General features: G+C 37.3%; 1 protein-coding gene across 1 annotated transcript; it reads right to left on the reverse strand.

Moving 5' to 3' along the window:
* Positions 1 to 1,515: 1,515 nt before the first annotated feature.
* On the reverse strand, positions 1,516 to 21,372 carry LOC149019703 (ubiquitin-like-specific protease ESD4). The gene is made up of 9 exons (XM_089153674.1): positions 20,070 to 21,372; positions 19,905 to 19,984; positions 19,730 to 19,823; positions 19,468 to 19,566; positions 19,105 to 19,197; positions 18,867 to 18,986; positions 7,833 to 7,936; positions 2,850 to 2,922; positions 1,516 to 2,056 (listed from the first exon to the last, which is right to left on the reverse strand). Exons 1-9 carry the CDS (start codon positions 20,901 to 20,903, stop codon positions 1,994 to 1,996), a joined length of 1,560 nt encoding a protein of 519 aa, XP_089009800.1. The 5' UTR covers positions 20,904 to 21,372; the 3' UTR covers positions 1,516 to 1,993.
* Between the last annotated feature and the right edge of the window lie 580 nt (positions 21,373 to 21,952).

Here is a 21,952-nt window from a genome sequence, read left to right on the forward strand (position 1 = left end):
CAAGTTGTCCTCCATCATTTTGCCACTGACGCCAAGAAGTAACATTTCTGATATCAATTGAGTGCTCCCATTGTCATGTTAACATTTCCACGTGGCTACACCAGGAAGGCAGTTCCCTGGATAAGTCACTTCCCAGTAAATGTATGCCTACATGTTACTAGTCAATTTCTTAAACCTAGTAAGACTAGATATACCAAGCCGAACGGTTCACTCTAGTTCGATGGCTTAAGCCAGATTTCGGTATAACACTCTTCATCTTTTCTACATTGGTACTAAAACCCTAGCCCCATCTTTATGAACAAGTCGTCGTTCTTCATTTTGTCTATCTTCAGTTATTGCAGTAAAACACCTTCTAATACTATTACTGCCTATAGAGGACCAAAATCAATTTTTATCAGATGCTTATAAAAGTATTTTTGTTTTTAGAAACACTTCAAACTACTTTTAATGTTTTTCAAAACAAAAACACCTGGTGGGTTATCAAACGAATTCTTATTTTGTTAAAGAAATTTTTAGATTCCAAGGAGTTGGAAGAAAAATTAATTCGTACTCTGACACTTTATTTGTGTTTCATTTAAGCTTACTTTGTAGATGTTTAAGGGTTCCGTACAATAACTCACTTAGTGCTCATCATCCAGTCTGTCTATGATGATCAAACCAAAGTTGTGAATGAATCACTATGCGAGTTGTTTCAATGTCTTGGAGATGATCATGCATATCAGTGGCATCTAATTGCCTGGTCCACAATACTTTTGAAGGTGGGTGACTTCAGAAGTGTGTATTTGAGATATGTAAAAAGTCAAGTCCAAACAGCATTTTAGATCGTTTACCAATTCAGAATCCAACCAAGGGTAACAGGGAAGTCCCCCAACCAAGGTTTAAAGTATCCCACGATACTATACGATACATATCCATATTTGACCCAACCGATACGATACATCTCGATACGTCCCTCCATTGAATCACACTAAAATACATTAGTCAAAGCGATACAATACTCGATACAGGACGATACGTCTCTTAAAATCACCTGACCAATATGATACTCGATACCGATACTTTAAACCTGCCCCCAACAATCTAACGTCTCTTTTCCTAGCTCCTTTAATCAGTAATTTTATTATACAGGAATTAGACTTCATAATTGGAGAACTAGGAAGTTCCTTTGGAGACTTGAATGCTCATCAATTGACTGTTGATCCAACAACAAGCGCTCATCATGCAGTGTAGTATATCATCAGGTCAAAGGCTTGGATCAGGGAAGAATCGATGCTCTACTTCACCTAACAAGAACCAATTTCTCCATTCATATTCTTTATGAAGCAGTAAGCAACAAAGATAAAGAATGTGTCTCATGTTTGGGAAGAAACAGTCCTCACGCATCGTCAAACAAAATGGAACCCATCTATGTTTTGATGATTCAAAAATTACATCAAGACAGGCAGTAAGCTAATACAAACTGCCATTATTTGCAGGATTGGGGATTCAGATGTCCGCATTTGAATGTCCAAAAAAGAAAGAAAAAAAATTATAATATTAATTCAACTGTGTGCAGCAAAATTTTATGCTTACATCAACCTTTCCTGAACTTCCTCAAAAAGCAGCATATTCCAGTACAATTGAGATCTGGCAAAAAACTAAATTCTACAGAGAATTGGCAAGAATTCACAGAGAGCAGGAGGGTAAGGAGGGTCAGTGACCCTGCAAAAGCGGGGACGAAGAAAACCAGTAAACCAACCCCAACATATACAAACAAGCAAAATCAACTCATTAGAAGACAGAAACTAATGCATCTTTGGTTACCAATCAGTTTGTCATCAGAAGACTGAGAAGACTTGAGCTGCATGGCTACTACTCAAGGGCTTCCAGGTACTTTAAAACAGGTGTGCATTCTCAAATTGGCGACACCAGTTCATCTTTTAATTACTTCCGCTGTAGACAAAATTCTTTCTTGTGCAAAGCCTGAATATTAAACAGATTAGCTCCTTATGTTTCACTGAGCTTCCAATCTTAGAATCTCCTTGGCGGTCCTCCTCCTGAAATAGGGCATGTGTTCCTACAAAGTGACATACAAAGGTAAATTCAACATACAAAATGGTAGCTGGAATTGCTGGAAGGCTGAGCATTGCATGCCCAACCATCGACACCATTAATCCTTACTATTCTGTTATGTGTATCACATATCTAGAACATTTTCTTTCGATGTTTGACTAGAGGAAAATAAAAAAGCATTTGTTTCAAAAGTACAACTGCTTGGAAGACCACATTGTAGTTATGAAATTATTATGCATTTGTTAATTGTCATTTGTTTGATGATTTTGATTGTAGAAAAGAAGTAAAATATTTGGGAATGGTTGGAATGACTTTGGTCATATATAACCAGGAAACGCTTGGGGCATGGTTGATTGATGGAATGAATTAAACCTATGATATCCATCAGTGACAATTATATTTGGTTGAGATATCATAATGTATAACAGATAAAAAAGAAACCTGAAATTTAAGCTGGGAAGTGTCTCCCAGATTATTGTATCACGTTCAAAAATGCCTTATGAGGACAGACCATGGTGAAACCTTAAGGTCGGTTCATGGCTATCAAGTGGAACAGTTTGTGCAAAAGCATGCAAAGGATGCATACATTATGAGAAAAGTTCTCCATTTATGGGTTTCATATCCACGAGCTGTTTATTACATTCCAAACCAGAGCTGGATTGCAGAAGTCCTTACTCTAAACCATATTTTATGGGACAATCTAGATTCTTTTTCCAGAGCAAAAGCCAGGCCAGTAGGGAATGGATTGCAATCTTCATAGGGACAAGTCTGATAAAGTGGAATTAAAAGCGAATTACCTCATTGAAACGGAGACTTAGACCTCTGCTGTAGAAGTCTATATATTTGATCATGAACATGCCACAGTCCCACCTGTTGAAAAGCAACAAATTCTCTTATATAAATCACAGTGAGGATGGAAAACTGTGCAACAAAAAGAACTTAAGCCATCATCTGTAAGTGTTTTCAGTAAGGTAATGAATCTTTTTCTTTTATCGAGGAAAAAAAAAAGAACTTAAGCCAGAAGAATAAGGCTCAGTCATTTCAAACATCTCCAAAAACAAATCAGTTCGCAGTTAACATCCATCAATACACTAGGATGTCAACCCAAAATGTGTCTGCAGATCAAACTTTAAAATCCATCTGACCAGATTTTAGTGTACAAGAGACTTTGTCCATCTGATCAGAACAACACATTTTAAGTACATAGATTGTGTTTTTGCTCTCAAGTATTATTCTTGAGGCTTCATTGTAGTTGGCTACCATTTGCTAGGTTCGAACTCATTTTCAGGTTGAAGATGCAACAGTTGTAGGAGCAATTTCCAGGGTTGCATTTGCATTTTCCAATCAATGTGGTTTGATCTGGTAACATGCAGCACAGGAGAAGAACCAACCCAACTAAGCCCGATAGATAGCTAAAACAAGTCCATACTGAGCCAATGATCTTTATGATCCATATTCCGTCTATAATATGTCCTGCACATTTCACAGATTGGACTGAGAGTGTGGGCCATGTGACTTGAGCAGACAGTTCTTCCAGTTGATGCTAGGAAGCATTAAATTTGATACAATGTAGTCCCAAAATTTAGTGTCAGGTTCAGTTAGTAAGTCATTTCAGACATAACAGATTTTATTTTGGTGTTTAATCACCCTTTTGTGTTTTAGTAACTAGAAATCCTGGCATGTTACTCTTTTTTATTACACGAGTATGTTAATCGGTCCCATTCTGGGATATTGGTTCTATTCCTTAATGGGTGGCTGACGTGAACCTGATTTTAGTTTTAGGGTTTCATGGATGAATTCCCTAAAACTAAGGGCTTGCCCATAATCTTCCAGCAAATGATTCTAAATCCTAAGGGAAGGTTTGGGTCTACTTTGAAATGGTTCAAAATTTCTGGATAACTTACCGGGTGGTCTGGATGTTTGTGGATCTCTAAAGAATTTATGGGAGGATCCCAAAGACAAGTTAGGATCGATATTGATTGGTACTGAGATGACTAGGGTTTTATCAAACCTCTATATGGGTTGGTGTTGGGATAGTTATGATTTGTAGGGCCTTGCTGATGCAGAACTGGCAGCATATACAAGGAAGAGAAAAGCCCAATGGTCAAGCCCATCCAAGCCTAAGAATATGATCCAAAACAGCCCATGGCTTGCATGGGCTATGACTATTGTAGTGGGTTAAAATGAGCCCATGGTTTCATGGGCTTGGATTACTTTAGTGGGAGAAGACCAGCCCACATATTTTGAACTAAGCCCAAGTCTAGCTTTGAAAAGTCAATAAAAGGAGCTAGTAGTGGGGTGTAGTAGGTGGATGTTTCCATTATTGTTTTGACTAGTGGTGTTGTGTAGTTGAGTTATTAATAGGTAGGTGGTGTTAGCTAGTGGTTGGATGTTACTATTAGTGTTTATGTCTCTTTAGAATGCTATATAAAGAGACTTATGTAAGAGGTGAAGAAACAACTTATGAATTGAAATCAAATTGCTTGCTAGCATTCCTCCTCTTGGGAGAACCCTTGTGTTTGATCAAGGTAGGTTGGTGTTCGATCCAATCGATCCACCTTGCGGTGAGAAGCCCGGGTGTTAAGACTCCTTGTGTTTGATCAAGGAAGGTTGGTGTTTGATCCAATCGATCCACCTTGTGGTGAGAAGCCCGGGTGTTACATGTTACTTTGTTGTCCTTATTGTTCTCTTAATTCTCTTATATTGTTCCATCCATTCTTCTTTATAGCATACTACTGTTTTGAAGACCTAGTTAGTCCTTGTTCTTAAACCAATATCCTTGTTCTACCACTTCGGTTTTCAGCCTTCCATTATTTCTGAATTTTTCACTTTAAGTCTATCAAATCTGAAGTTGATTCCCCGTGAAAGGTCCTATTTGGCTATTGTTTTGATCATTCAAATACAGTACTACATTACTTGCAAGGAGATAAAGTGAATCCAAATGCATGGGTAGGGAAAAGTTAGGGTTTTACCAAATTCTCATGAGATGATCCTGAAAGACAAAAGTTTACCCTAGGATTGGTAGGAAAAGGAAAGGGATAATTTGGTTTTTTTTGGGTAATGTTTAGGGAAGATTTTAGGGATATGGGAAAGGGTTGGATCAAAGTTGGGAGGTTTCTTGTATTCTTGGATGGATCTGGGGCAATCTTTCTTCTCTTTCTTTCTTCTTTCTTATCTGTTTTTCTGATCTGCAGCAAGTCAGAAAAGGGGGAGGGAGGGGGCCAATAGAGGAAAGAGAGGGAATGGGGGAGCCACAGGGTAGCAGAAGGGTGGGGAAGTCGCAGGGGTGTGTCACAGGGTGTAGGGGAAGGGTCCTAGGGTGCTGGCAGGGGTGGGGAGAGGGGAATAGGGGCTGCGATGGAGGGGGGGTTTCCTAGGTGAGCAAGAGAGAGAGGGGGGGTGGGGGGAGGAGGGGCTGCAATGGCTAGGGATGAAAGGGAAGCGGCTGGAGGGTGCTGGTAAATGGCAAGAATATCTGAAAATCTTCCATGGCCTTCCAAGAAGGCCACGACCTAATTTCCCACAAGAGATATCAATTCTTTATTCAATGCTAAGTTTTACAATGACTAGATTTGGTACAATTTATGGTGCAGATTCACCCCCAGTTTAGGTTCTTTTTCCTAAGAATGGGGTTGGGTCATATAGGTATTGGACATCCATTGAATGGGTTTCTTTTGTAATTGGCCGAATTAATGGACCTAAGACATGACGCAGGTCCAACAACGTTTTGGCCTATTTTCCTTCGAAATCAGCCTAGGGTTGATAGACATGGGGTAGGACCTTCCTTTAATACATTTGTATGGTCATGGGCCCAAGGCCCAAAAGCTTAGCATCTAGGCCAAGTATGCTAGGTTAGTTTATTAGTTTAATAGTCTAATTATGTGAATTCTGCCCAACTGATTAAGTTATACAAGCATAATAGTGTTTTCTTATGTCTTATTTCAGTTCTAAGAGTCTACATAAGTTTCTAAATCCTAATTTCACTAGGACTTATTATTGAAAGCAATTACTTAGGCCCCCATCTATTAGATTAGACTACGGTTGATTTCAGAGATAGGGAACTGAAGCTTAAAGGTGTTAGAATGAGGCAATGTAGGTAATGATACAGCAATATGATTTCCCAAGTTTGGTAGGGTTTGGATGGCTAAATTGGAAAATATGAGAGTTCTGTTTGGGGTTTTTATTGAGTACAGAAACCCAAAAACTATTTATATATTGGAATTGGAAAGTCAGAATGCAGTACAACAAGGATACAAGGTCACTAGGTTTTGGGGATAATGTTCATAAAGTTTGGAACAGATATAACGGTCAGATTGGTGTAGATCTGACCTTGAAATTTGGGCATATAGAAAAGTCTGAAAATTCGAGGAAAAAAAATAAAACAAGAGGGTGAGATGGAAGGGGGATGGATATGCAAGCTGCCACTTATGGTTACAGGGATGTAGAAGCCTAGTTTAACACCGTGGAGAAGGTGGACTGATTTTAATGCAAGCTGAATTTACAGCCACAAATGGAATCTCAGCTTGACTTCACTAAAGACCCTCTCACATGAGCACCTAGAGATACCTACCATCGCTGGAGCATGTTATTCTGTGAGAACAACAAACATAAAGGCTGCAATATCTGATTCTATAAATGCTTTAAACTGTGAAGCTACTACATGCAATGGATGGCTATTTATAGCCTTAACAAATACTAGTTTCTAATAACATAGGAATCCTAGTTGCACTCTACAGCTTAACTGAATTTTAAACAAACTCCTGAACTTGGGTTTTATAGTTTAAAACTCACAAGGACTCTCCATCAACTAGTAATAAGAACTAATTAAATAACATGCATTAGCCTTAATAAGGAGTAATTAAATACAAGCATCAGCTTTAATAAGGTTTGGCTAAATAACATGTATCAACTTTAATAAAGACTAGACCAAAAACCAAGACTAAGGAATTCTCATACTCAACTCATGTACCCGCATTTTTTATCATTAAGTAGGCCAATTACAAAGGAAACACATCCAATGAAGTCCCAATACCTATATGACCCAACCCTAGGGCCTATTCCCAGGGAAAAAGCCTAATTTGCCGCAGGATCTGCATCAACCCCTCCATCCAAACCCTAGAAACGTCTATAATTTGCTTAAGTCAAATTTCACACAACCCTAACCACTCTAACCAAAATTCCAGAACTTTCAGCCACCAGTTTAATTCATGATTTCAGTCACAACCTCCAATAGGATGTTACCTTCAATTCCTCCTTGTTGTCATGTTCAATCATCCAAATCTAACATCTATCTAGCCCTAGTTTCCCTCTAAAACTCTGAACCTGCAGTGTTAAATTCCAACCAGCGTATCCATCAGAAGTCAACCAAAATTTGAGGATATCATCCTCTCTACTGTATTTGCATTCGATCCCCCTCTCAGCCACATCCAGCATCATTAACCGCTTCTTGAAAATTCCTAATTTTCACTTAAAACCCTAAAATTAAGAAAGATTTACTTCCTACCATCGGAATTATTCCAATTTTAACCGAGTTTCAGCCTGAACTGAAGCCTAGAAACCATAATTCCTCAATTCCCCCCGATGAAACCCCACTATCCATTTTCAATCCGGCTTAAGATCATGTACTTGGTCTTCAATTCTATGGCAGCTACACCACCAAACAAAATCACTTTCAATTTGCCAAAAAGATATCACTTCTAACTTCTAAGTGGTTACATGGTTAACTCAATTTCATTTCAATACAAAAGAGCATTCATCTACCATGTGGTGCAAATACTTACCCATTCTGCTGTTCAGGAAGTTCATCAACATATTCAAGCTCCCAAGAGCTTAAATCAATATTCTTTCCACTCTTGTCCTTGACCTCATCTACAAAGTACCTGGCCTGCCGTACATCAAGTCACATATTTAGCATGTAATGCAGTTAGCAAACAACTAAACAAGACGTCAACAAGTTCAAAATTATCATATATAACATTGAGAAATGCAATTGCCTACACCATAAATTACACCATTTTAAATAAATGCAGTAGTTTCTGATACTATAATCAGAATAACCAAATTAAAATAAAATAAAATTAATATATATATATATATATATATATATTTCACTAAACAGTAAGTTGTCCCTAGGAAATTAAGAAAACCAGTCCAACTCCATAGACGAGAATATGTTAAAAACATTCAGATGAATCACAGGGGAGTTTTTCATTCGTACATTTGCTGGGTAGAGTGAGGCCCAGCACCAAACAGATCTAGGTTAGAATACAAATCACACTCACAGATTGAACAGAAATCCAGGTACATGAGCAGACGATTCTTCTTAGACATTCCCACTAATTAAGTTTCTATCTCATTCCTTTAACTTTTGAATCCTATAGTGCCCCAGACACTGCTTCAAGCTGCTAAAAAAGCATTAAGAGAACACTTGTAAGCAACTACAGTAAATAAAGGCTCTTCCATTTATCCTCCGTGACAACGAATAATAAATCAGTGCACAAAAAATGAACTCAAAAAAATGCTGGTGAGTTTTACTACAAATAAATCCATGTGAAATTTTCTAGACCAAGCTCTATAGTCTAAAAAATATGTATGGCACAATTTCCTATAGAAGGATGGTTATGAAGTCAATGCACGCCACTATGGTTGCTGGCGAATCACAACAACAATAACAAGCATTATCCCAACTAAATGGGATAGGCTTCATGGATCTTGCCTTCCAATCAACTCAATCCGAAGCCATACTAAATATGGGGCCAAAGCCATGCATATCCTTTCTCACCACTTCTCCTAAGGTTATTTTAGGTCTGCCCCTAGCTCTTCTAATTCCTTCCAATTTGGATAAATCACTAATCTATACAAGGATATTCAAGGGCCTTCATTAAATGTGATCTATGCCGCCTCAGTTGACTTTCTTGTAGCTAACCATTTATTGGAATTACAATCTCTAGGTATTTTAACATTGTAAAGAATCTAAAACATCAAAACTAGGGTATCCCATAATTAGATTGCCTCTTAAAGAGTAATCCCAACAATCATGATGTCTTTAATCAATAGATTTCACATCTCTATATGCTCCACTGCTCAAACAATCTCCAATCCGAAGTCACCGAGCATGAAACGGTAATTTCATTAACCACCAATGTTCGCATGACATTGAAACTAGTTTTAATGGCTTCCTCTTGAAAAATGTACCCACAACAACAACAAGAATAAGCCTTGTCCCAACTAAATGGGATCAGCTACATGGATTCTTGCCTTCCAATCAGTTATGTTTGAGGTCATGCTAGATACAAGGCCTAATTTATGCATATTCTTTCTCTAAGGTTATCTTAGGTCTACCCCTAGCTCTTCTAGTTCCTTCAATTTGGATTATGTCACTTCTTTGTACAGGGAGCATTTATAGGTCCCCATTGAACCTGGTCATGCCACCTCAAATGGCTTTCCTGAAGCTTATCACTTATGGGAATAACTCCCAAACCAACTCTAATATGATCATTCCTTATCTTATCCTTCCTAGTTTTGTCAATCATCCATCTTAGCATCCTCATTTCTGCTACACTGAGTTTATCTATATCGTCCTTTTTAGCAGCCCAACACTCTACACCGTACATCATAGCTGGTCGAACGACAGTCCTATAGAAATTTCCTTTAAGTTTTAATGAAATACATCGATCACACAAGACCCTGGACACACCTCTCCATTTCATCCACCTTATTTTAATTCTTTGGGAAACATCATCCTCTATTTCACCTCTTTTATTTATGATTGAACATAGATACCTAAAAGAATCACTATGAGGAATCTCCTTATCGTCAAGTTTCACCACCTCATCGTCTACCCAATGATGACTAACTAAACTAGATATTCTGCTTTTCATTCTAACCAAACCTTTTTTCTTGAAAAAAATACCCAATTCCCCCACCCCAAAAAAAAAAGGCTTTGTCCAAAGAGCCTTTAAAACGAATTAGTTACAGCTACTTAAGGTTTGACTATCAAAACCTGATCTATTAAAAGCTAATCTATAATTTTAGCAACTTAGTCTACTTGAACCGTGACTCAGGCTTTGTTATTTGTTCTCTGGTACGGTTCATTTTCGGGGTTAATATAAAACGTAGGTTTTCATTTGCTCTGTTCGATCTTCTGCTTCCTCACAACCTAGGGTTCTCCAAGAACTCTTGTTGTTGCTGCCTCTTGAACACGATGGCTTTCGGCATATGATCGATGGATTTAAACATGGTTTGTGCTATTATGATCACCTAGACAAGGGCTTTCTTTGATTGTAATCATTGTACACAAGACTTATAAGGTTTCTCTACCCTCTATTATAGTGGGTTGGGCTTCTCTCTTGAGCCCCAGAGACGTAGGTCATTGACCAAACTTTGTCATCAAATCCTCGCATGTTCCCCTCTAATTTTCTTGCATAAGCCACGTTTAATCATCACTAGTAACAACATGTGGCATCTGAAATTGAATTGGGGCTTTCATTCTTAATTGCTATATTTGGTGATTTAAGATCTCTGTGATGTTCTTGGCATATTGTTTGATCAATTTTCCTCACTAATTTGCTAATTAGGTTAACAGTCTTGATTAATCAAGTTCGACTAGGTTGTGTGTGCATATAAAAGATAGCTTCTAATGATGTATGCATTGTTCTTGAGATCCATTACCTCTATAATTATCTAAAAATGATTCATTGGTATATTTTTGTTATCAATTGTTAACAATTTTGCCCATTAGGTTGCTGTTTGTTAACATTGTTCGATTCGGCCAACAATTTGTTGCTTTAAATCTGTCTAGATAATTTCAGATTGTGCTAATTCAGTATATACATTTGCTTATTCTGTACATTCTAATTTTTACGAGATTATTGCTTAAAAGAGATAAAAGCGGAGACCGAGAAGGGGTTTGATTTGTCTAGGGAGGTTACTCCTCCTAGTGTGATTTCCACTAGCTCTAGTTTGGCTGTAGGTCAGGGTGAAAACCTAAGTACTTGGATTTGAGAGTTCCAATAAAGAGCTCAAGAGTACATATTGAAAAGTTTGATGGAATTGTAGAGTTTAGCATTTGAAAAAGAAAGATAAGAGCCTTGATGGCCCAACAAAGATTATTGAGGGCTATTAGTGATCCTGATGTTTTCTTTGAAAGCATAGACCCTACATTGAGAACTGAGGTGATGGAGAATACAATTGGTTGCATACTTTGGAACATCACTAATGGTGTTATTAGGTGCTTTGCTGACGAAGATAATACCCCTATTAAAGTGTGAACAAAACTTGAACAAATTTACCAGAAAAAAGAATTAGGTAACATGATCTATTTAAAGGTAAGGTTGTATGGCTTCAAAATGGATCCTATTATCAATCTAGACATGCTTAACAAGTTTGTTCAAGATTTGGCTAGCACAGGGGGGAAAGTAAATTAGATGACCAAGACTTGTCTATATGGTTGAATTCCCTTCATAATGACTGTGTTGTTGTTAAGAATTCTATAAACTATGCATGTCAAAATGTGACCCTTGAACAATGTATTGAGGCTGTCAAGAATAGAGAGTTAGAGTTGTTGGCTTCTGGAAAGGGGGGAGAACCTATTTGTGAAGGGCATGAGCCCTAATAAATAAGGTAAACCCAAAAGGAAAGGTAAGGAGAATGACAATCACACCAATAACAACAAGAATAATAATAGGAAATAATAAATCTGACTCTGGCACCAAAAAATATTACTTTTGTAAGAAAATAGGTCACTTTAAAAGAAATTGTTATGCATACAAAAGGAAATTAAAGGAAAATGATACATCTAATTCTAACATGCCTTCTACTAGTAATGGTCAAGCTAATGCATATGAAGATATTTGTGAGGTGATGACCATTTCTAATAGTAATAGACATGATGATTAGATTATTGATTCGGGTTGTACTTACTATATTTGCCCTCATTTGCATTGGTTTTCATAATTGACTGAGATAGACAACATTGAAGTTATGATTGGAAACAATGGTGTTTGTGATGTGATTGGCATTGGTACTATTAAATTGTTCACTCACACTAATTCTATTTTCACATTGCATGATGCTAGATACATTCCTGATTTAAAAAGGAATTTGATTTCCATAAGCAGTCTTGATAGTTTCAAGTTTGATACAAATATATCTAGGGGTGTTCTTACAATTTGTAAAGGTTCACATGCATGTTTGAAGGGTAAATCTTAGTCTTGTTTGTATGTGTTAGATAGTAATACTTATATTGATGATGTCTCTAGTACTTCTTGTTTATCTAGCGAGTTTACCTATACTAGTGTGTGGCACTCTAGGTTGGGGCACATTAGTAACGGGGGAATGCCAAACTTTAAAAAAAAAGGCCTATTTGGTAAGGATAAAGTTGAAAATTTGGAATTTTGTGAGTATTGTGTTCAAGGCAAGCAACATAGGTTGAGTTTTGGGATTGGGTTCCATATATCTAGTGCCATATTGGAGTATTTACATGTTGATTTGTGGGGACAGCATCAATCATGTCTTTTGGAGGTAATTCCTACTTCTTATCCCTAGTTGATGACTACTCTACGAAAACTTGGGTTTTCTTGTTGAAGACCAAGGATGAGACTTTTGTCAGGTTTAAGGAATGGGTTGCTTTGGTCGAAAACATTAGTAGAAAGAAAGTCAAAACATTAAGAACTGATAACGGGTTGGAATTTGTTAATGAAACATTTAATGGGTATTGTAAAGACAAAGGTATTTAAAGGCATAGAATAGTTAAAAACTACTCCACAACAAAATGGCATTACTGAAAAAATGAATAGGATTATCCTAAATAAAGCAAAATGCATGCTTATTAGTTTTGGGTTTTCCAAGGGGTTTTAGGGTGAGACTATGTCTACACTCTACAGCTGTCTACTTGATAAATAAATGCCCTTCTGTGACCATAGGTTCCAAGACTCCTAAGGAGCTGCGGTGGGGAAAAACCTAAGGGTGTCAATTGCGTACCGAAACCGTTTAACCGTACCGAACCGTGCCATCTAAAACCGCACCGTACCTTACCGTTCAAAATTTGGTACGGTATATACCGAAACCGAATTTCTTCGGTACGGTTCCGGTTTTAGGTATTCATCCTTCAGTATATATTGAAACCGTACCGAATTGGTATCGTACCAAATTAAGAGATATAAATTGTAATTTTACAATTAAAACACTTTACCTTTAGCCTATCCATAATTCCCTATTTTAGTTTTTCATTTCATCATTCACTCCTCTTCTTAGATTTACTTGTTTTGTCTCTATTAATTAGATTTACTTGCTTTATCTCTGTTAATTTCAAATTTTATCGATTGGTTGATCACAATTTCATTAGGATCTTAATGAACTAATAACAAAAGTGGCATAAGTTCATTCGTACCGAACTTGTATCGCACTAGATACCGTGTTTAAACCGTTTTCCCGTACCGATTTAATACCGAAAACCGTACCGTACCGTTTAAATTCAGTACGGTACGGTTCTAGTTTTCGGTATTCAAAGTTGGTACCGTACCGAATTACCGGAAAAAAAAAAAAAAAAAAAACGGTCCCGATTAACACCCTTAAAAACCCACCAATTTGGAAAACCTTAGGGTATTTGGTTGTGAGGTCTTTACTCATTAAAGCATTGGCAAGTTGGAACCTAGGAGGAGGAAGTGTACATTCTTAGGTTACCTTAAGGGAGTTAAAGGCTATAAATTGTGGGATAGGCCTATACCTGGGGAGAAGACCATTGTGAGTAAGGATGTTCTCTTTAGAGAGTGTATTCCCTTCCATGTTTATTGACAATACCAGTCTTAAACACTCCAAACCAAAGATACATTGATTTCACTCGGTTTGACTTAAAGCAACTAGGTATTCCTTTGGATCGTGGTCAGACCATTAATGGTCATGAACTTGTTGCACCCATAACTTCCCCTCAACCTAACTATAGTGATAATGAACTTTAGGCTGGGGAGCTTGACGATGGTGGACCTTTCCCTCTCCTTTGATTTCTACCCAGTGATGTGGGTGGGGTTCCCGATTTGAGTAGTTACCAGCTAGCCAAGGATAGAGTGAAGAGAGAGATTAGACCACCTAAGAGGTATTTAGTTAATTTTTCCCTTAAGACTGGTGATTCAGATTCTGAATTTGGGTTTGATGAACCTAGTTTCTTTAAGGAGGCCTTAGATTCCAAGGATAAGGATTTGAGGATTCAAGCCATAAATGAAGAGTTGGAATCATTGAATAAGAATCATGTTTGGGAGCTAGTTGATAGACCTAAAGACCATAAGTTGTTACCTTGTAAGTGGACCTTTAAAATTAAAGATGATGGGGTGAATAACTCCAAGAAATAGAAAGCTAGACTTGTTGCTCAGGGTTTTGCCAAAATGAAAGGATGGATTATAATGAGATCTTTTCCCCAGTTACTAAGTATAAGACTACAAGGGTGTTGCTATCCTTGGTTGCTCAAGCATAGATGACAATAAAACAAATAATGTTAAAATTGTCTTTCTTCATGGCAATTTATAAGAGAAGTTTATATGTTACCCCCTTTAGGCATTTTAGTAGCCGGTGATGAGACTAAAGCTTGCTTGCGAAAGAAATCCCTATATGGACTTAAACAAGCTCTAAGACAATGGAAGAAAAGGTTTAACCCATTTGTGTTGAGTATTGGTTTTAAAAAAAAGTGTTTATGACAGTTGCCTCTATTTTCTTATTTCCAACTCTATTCCTTTAATTTTGCTACTTTATGTGGATGATATTTTAATTGCATGTGTTGATTCTAGTCTTATTTAAGAAATTAAATGCAGGTTGAAGTCTGAATTTGAAATGAAAAGAGCTTAGACCAGCCAAGAAAGTGTTGGGGATTGAGATTTATAGAAATGCAGGAGAGCGGACTATGTATGTTTATCAAAGGTCATACCTGCTTAAGGTCATCGAGAAGTTTAATATGTTGAATATTAAATCTGTTAAGGTTCCTTTGGCTGCACACTTTAAAATTTCTAATGATCATTGTCCTAAGACCAATTTTAAAAAAGATGAAATGTCTGAAGTCCCTTACTCTAGTCTTTTCTGGGTCTTTTATGTATCTTATGGTATGTATTAGACTTGATATTGCTCATGCTATGAGTGTGTTTAGTAGTTTTATGTCCAATCCTGGTAAGGAGCACTAGCTTGCTCTCACGTGGCTCTTGGGGTATTTAAGGAATACTGCTAATAAAGGTCTTGTGTTTAAGAGCTCACCTAGTGACTTTGTTCTTGAAGGGTATTCTGACTATGATTATTCTAGTAATAAGGATAACAGGAAATCATTATTTTCTTATTTCTTTATGTAATTTGGTAATTGCATTAGTTGGAAGGTGCAACAACAGTCTGTGGTTGTGTTGTCTACTACTGAGGCTGAGCTTGTTGCTGCATCTAAGTGTGTGAAGGAGTGCATCTAGCTACATGGTTTATTATTTGAATCAGTTGTTTTAAATAATAAGCCTATTGTATTTGTTGATAATCGAAGTGTCATTTTCTTGTGTAAGAACTCAATTTATCATGTCAGAACCAAACATATTAATATTCATTACTTCTTCCTTGGAGAGAAAATAACTGATGGTGTACTTTTGATTGAAAAAGTGAGTACTAAGCATAATCCTGTAGATTGTGGAACAAATGTATTGCCACTCTCCAAGTTCTTGCATTGTCTTGACTTGTTAGGAATCGGTGATGCTGTTTTCTAGTTTTATATACTTTTTGCAGGGTGGAGTTGTACATAACTTTGGTTTGTTAGTTTATGGTGAGTGTCTAGTGGATTTGTTGTTTTTCCAGGTTTTGCATATCTTGCATTTTCAAGGGAGATGCTGCCCAATTTTTTACAGCTCTTGTTCATGCTTATCTTTAGTTTTGAGATGTATGCCTTGTTTGTGCATGATTAGCTATCCTTGGTTGTTTTAGTCAGAGTTATGAACACTTGAGTTGTGGTTTAGGGATTCTCTACATGTTGCATTTGTTTGCATCGTGTGCCAGCAAGTTTTATACTTTTTAAAATTTTGCATGTTGTGTTTGTATGGTATTGTTTTTGTTTTCTTTATTGTCTTGCAGGTACACTTGGGCGATGACGGTTGAAGTTCAGTGAACTATGATAGAGGGACTACCTTATAGATTAAAGGGAGAATTATTAAGGGCTAATTTGTAATTTTAGCCACTTGGTCTACTTGAACCGTGACTTAAGGCATTGCTTGAACCACATTGAACTAGCGCCATATGACTTGATACAAGCTTTGTTATTTATTCTCTAGTTCGGGTCATTTTTAGGGTTAACGTAAAACGTTGGGTTTCATATGCTTTGTTCAATCTTCTTCCTCCTCACGACCAAGGGTTCTCCAAGAACCGCCGCTGTTGCCGCTCCTTGAACATGATGGCTTTCAGTGTATGATCGATGGATTTAAGCATGGTTTGTGTTGTTGTAATTGCCTAGACAAGGGCTTTCTTCGATTGTAATCGTTGTACACAAGATTTGTAGATTTGTAAGGTTTCTCTACCCTCTGTTATAGTGGATTGGGCTTCTCTCTTGAGTCATGAGACGTAGGTCATTGATCGAACTCCGTCATCAAATCCTTGTGTGATTCCCTCTAATTTTCTTGCATAATCCACGTTTAATCATCATCGATTACAACATGATCTACAACATGATCAAAGGGCGTTTTAGAATTTTTTTCAGAAAAAATTTGGAAACATTTGTATAATTACTAAAGATATTTGATTCAGTATCATAGTGGTGCAAAACCTTTTGTGCTCAACCAATAGAATCTTCCATGATAAAAATTTCCCTGCTCCGTCTTATTGAATGTGTGCCTTCACAAAAATCCATTGAAATAAAATCTTTTATCCAAATCATCCCTAAATGTAATTAAAATACCAAATTTAAATTATTACATCCAACCAGAACTCCTAAACCAGAAACTTTCTCATATAACCAACTAATACCCAAACAAATTTCAAAATGCCTTAAGTGACTCGATCAACCTAAATCAAAAGGTTCTGTGAAGAACAAACAACAGAAGCTACTTAAATTTTGCCAAAATCTTTAAACTCTCCCATTTCAATCTGTTTTCCTGTGGCCATACAGAAAATTCCTTACCCTCTTCATGTGTTATCCAAACGTCATGAGGGAAAAAAAAAAAGTAGTAGTAGAACCACAACTCAAACATCTACAATTTTCATGAAGAGTGTTTCACCCAAAACTATCAATAAACCTTCCAAAACTGGTTTCAGACACATTGCCATTGCGTGAACCTCTGCTTTTGCAACTTCCAATGCATTATAGCTTCACCTGCTGCTTTAGGCATGTGCCAAATATTGTATAAGAACCTACTAAAGGTTCACAAGATGTTTCACAAGTAAAGGAGACCTCGTAACTATTTAAAAAAAGAAAGGGATGAACTGCCTTCTATTATTTTATGGTTGACTATAACTATTTCTACTCCTCCAACTCATCACAACCACGTTTACCCAAAAAAAAAAAACTCATCACAACCACTGTCACATCACCAATACGACTAAATATATTGTCAAAAATGACAACATAACTCCATAAAGCTCCAAGTGCCCAACATCCATAAATAAGCAAATGTCCACTATAAAATTTTATTTTATTTTTAAATCAAATTCCAAAAGAGCAGATAGCCAATCCCTGAATTCAAGAAGAATTACTACGTTTATTGTAGGTTAAATTCTCATTCAAAATGGGGGGGGGGGCTTTTTCAAATCTAATTATTTATTAAACTTAACATGGTAAAACAAATCTAGAACCCAAAAGTGACATGAGATATTCGATTGTTTTTATATCCAACAAATATGTTCATTTAGAGCAATTTAGATAGAATTCGAGCTCAACACACCAAATAAGGTTAACCCGAAAAAGTCCTTCAGATTGAATCAAAATTAACTAATCTTGAATATGTTGGAAATCTGGTGTCCTGATCTACCAAATTGGAAAAAATAAGTCTCACATAAAAATAAAACCATTTGATCAATTAAAATTTCTTAGAGACTAAGAACATTTGACAAAATCGACTGCAACATTAAAATTATTGATAAGATCATATTTTGTAAAGAATGGTACAAACCCAATGGGAGATTAGGCATACATAAAATGACCAATTCCAAAAACAAGAAAGCTATGCATGTAGAATGTTTCAAACTTTCAATATGTTGCTTCTTCACAACTAAGAAACTTGGTTCACACGGATAGACTTCCCAACTACTAAATGAGGATATGGCGCAATACTAGACATTCCATTACTTCCATAAACAATTGCTATCATTAGCCAAATGCTGTAAAATTAACTTATGACAAGAATATCATAAGATTAAACTGGGACTCATGACCAGAACATAAGAAATGAACAAGCAAAAGAAAAACAATTTCTAAGTCTTACTGACAAGAAAATCAAGTAAAATATCAATCATCAGGAATCTAATCCCAACAGAGGCTAAGATTTCAGTCTCTTATTTTTATCCATCTGTAAACCCATCATCTTAAATGAGTGGGTAAATAAACATGCCCAAGAAAATTATTGGACCACCCAGTACTGTCAAACCTGATCAAACCAAGAAAATTGGCCACCAAATGCATAGATACTCACAGAAACCAGAATATTACATTCAGGATTGACAAACGAGATTGTATTCATAGAAAATCTATGCATAGGGCCAGTTTTATTGTTCTTAAAAAACTAACTTCAGCAGCAGCCTTCTCATTTCTATGTGTGCAACATACATTTTTAAGAACAATAATATATTTAGCTTCAATAAAATGTAACACTCCAACATACCAGAACTTCCAGTGCTTGGGGATCCATGCCCTTATATGAATCAAGATACTGGATTTTTTCATCCTTTTTGTTGATAACAGCCAGGACCCAGTGTGCTCTTTTGTGGATAGGGACAAATATCTGGACGAATTTTAGCAACAATATCATAATGAAATGTCATTCCCATTTCCGTAAGTCAATTTGATATAATTAGGGGGGAAGAGAGAAAAAGAGTCATGCGCAGAAGGAGCTAGCTTACTTTGTCACATTCAATAAGGCCGTACCCAATCTTCCTCATGGTAGTCCATCTCCTCACAGCTCTAAAATCATAACCATTTGTACCACCAATCAACTAGAAAACAAAACAACACAAAGAAAGGAGGAAAAGAAATCAACCACACACGGCTTTATCAATTGAAAAGAGAGGGGGAGGCGGGTTGGAAGATATCCAGAGGTCAATAAAGAATAAGAATTAAAAGCCCTCAATATTGAAAAAAAATACATGTTGATCAACAAAACAATGGCATAGAGCAAGCATTAAAAGATGAAAAGCCAATAGATAATACACTAAGGTCAACATGTAATATCTAACATGATGACATTACTAAAGAAATTAACTAACCTTCTTATAGAAGAATGTGTTGAAAAAATGGCACTTTAAAAATTTATCTGGTTCTCTTTTTTCCCTTTCCTTCAACAATTCAAGATAAACGTTTATGACCTATCAAAGAAGAAGATGCACAGCCAAAAAACACAATGTCAGAATCGCTAGTTTCTGAAAGGATATTTAATTTACATTACCCTAGACATCATAGATTAGTACAGGTGCAAACGTGCACACAAAGACACACAACAAGATCGAACATACAAAACAACAAACCCACCTCATCATTTAGCCAGGCATTGGGGCTCAAGCACTGTAAGATTTCTCCTGTAATATCTATATTAGAATTTTCATGCCTAACCAAGACCCTTCTCCTGCATGGTAAGAGACCAAATATAATAAATATCTTTGTCACCAGACAGGAAACAAATGTGGAACTTGATGATATGTCATACCTGCTTGAACTCGACAAAGCACGAGATACTTCAGCCTCTTCCTCCTGGGAAAGGGGAATAAAAGGTTCTCGAGGTACATGCTGAAAATTATGGAACACAAAATGTCAAGAAAAACAAGAGAATGGAGGATAATAATTCAGTGAATAGCTGTATGAAAATATTAACCTCTACTGGTCTCTTCGCGGAATACTTCCCCAAGAATGATAACTTTGTCTCAAAAAGCTTGATCATATGACTCAAGAGAGACAATTTGGAATTCCGTCTCCCTTCACATTCGAGCAACAACTTTTTGTGAAGAGGCATCCTCAACTCCTCTGCTCCACTACTTACAGACAGAGATGCAATCATCTTCCCCCCTTCGTCCACCTTAGTCAGTTCGGACACCGCAGAAGGCGACGGTTGCTGACCAGCAGCAGGAAGCTTTGAATGGGTATCCCAAGGAAGAACATCAGAATTGGTCCTTTTAGACGTATGGTCTGAATCTACAGACAACCCTTCTCGCCGATCATTCAATGCGTCGATTACCTCTACACTGGAGTCATCAGAAACCACATCTTTGGAGCACTTCGCTTCTTCATCAGTCAATGGTTCTTTCTCTTTCACCAAGTTCTGTACAGCACCCACTGCAAGGGCCTTTGCTGCATCATATTGGCGAAATAGCGTATTACCCATCTTCCCAATTGACTGATTCTCGCTAAGTCGACCAATCCAAGGGAGGGAATCTCTTAATGAACTGGCCGGGCGACCAAACTTAGACCTTCGGCAAGGAGCGTGAACTTCTCTTCGTAGACGCGGAAGCTCCCGGGGATACCGAGAAATTTTAGACACAGTATTCGGCGGCGAAGATAATTCTGAACTGAGATGTATAGGAGAAATTCTGGGTTTCTTCGAGATGTGAAGCTCGGGCGAAACCTCGTAATCTTTAGAAGAAAGTGGCGACAAAGCATGACTTAAGCTGAACCAATTACCACGCTTTCGATTGGTTGTTAGGGCACCCATCAACACTTTTCTGGTTTCTCGCAATTACAATAAAATGCCAAAACCGTAAGCCGATCTACGAATTAAGAACCCTAACAGAGTCTATCCTCCGATTAGAGTCACAAAACCCAGGAATTAAGAAACGGCAAGGAAGAGTCATCCTTCTCCGTCAAAAGATCAAGCAGATACGAAGTTAAACAAAAGGAAGATCCACACCTTCCAAATCGAATTAGGGCAGGAACGTGAATTCAAAAACTTTCCTTTGAATCGAAACCTGACAATGCAATAGAAAGACAGAAACTTCACGAAGTGGATTCACAGAGTCTACCAAGGTGACGACGAGCTTCGAATTGCAGTGATTCCCGCCTGGAATCAAATTGGGAAGCGAAGTTTTAGTATCTATTCGGTAATTCGTTCTCGATAAAGAGGCTACGGTTACACATTGAAATGATGGTCTTTAGCCTTAAGGTTTTTACCCCTTTTGGCAACTGGGCTCGGTCTGCTTCACATTTGGCGCAGAGTTAAGCCGGGGCAGTACTGACCCACGTGGAAGAATGGACCCCATCAATGAGACGCCAAACTACCCAGAAGATCCTGCTTGGTTGGAGGGAAAGTCCGTATTTTCGCAGTCTCTTTTCCAGCTCTCCACTAGCTTTGGTTGGTTTTTTCCTTTTCCCTTTTTAAGATGAACTCTCTCTTCTGCCAAGTGTTAAGGATGGATTTCTGTAAGAAATGGGTGGATTTAGTGAAGTGTTAGAACAAAACTAGCAAAGAAATGAAGAATCCTTTGTTCCATTTAAAGGTATCTGCCAAGGGACCCCTATCTCATTGCCTTTTGGTTCTCTGCTTATAATTATTGAGCTCGATCATTGTTGAAGTTGAAAATGTGATCCTCCCTAAAGGGGTACAGTGCAGAAAAAAAAAACATATACCTCCTATTTCATGTTTACTTTTTGCTCCTATTGTTATCGAAAGAAAAACTCCAAAAGTTTAGTCATTTAAAAGCCTATCTTGATGTCTATTGTCAAGCTAGTGGTCAAGAGATCGACTTGCATAAGACAAGTATCACA

The sequence above is a fragment of the Hakea prostrata genome, chromosome 4 (assembly GCF_041222555.1).
Source record: "Hakea prostrata isolate BN-2017 chromosome 4, UWA_Hpros_2, whole genome shotgun sequence".
Lineage (NCBI taxonomy): Eukaryota > Viridiplantae > Streptophyta > Magnoliopsida > Proteales > Proteaceae > Hakea > Hakea prostrata.

What these genes read in the sequence shown, in the direction of transcription:
- LOC149019703 (XM_089153674.1), bottom strand. Translation starts at nt 20,903, where the DNA reads ATGGGTGCCCTAACAACCAATCGAAAGCGTGGTAATTGGTTCAGCTTA. An exon ending in CCGCGAAGAGACCAGTAGAG is followed by an intron (nt 19,985 to 20,069) that starts GTTAATATTTTC and finishes CATAATTTTCAG; the next exon opens with CATGTACCTCGAGAACCTTT. An exon ending in ATGCCTGGCTAAATGATGAG is followed by an intron (nt 19,567 to 19,729) that starts GTGGGTTTGTTG and finishes CTTCTTTGATAG; the next exon opens with GTCATAAACGTTTATCTTGA.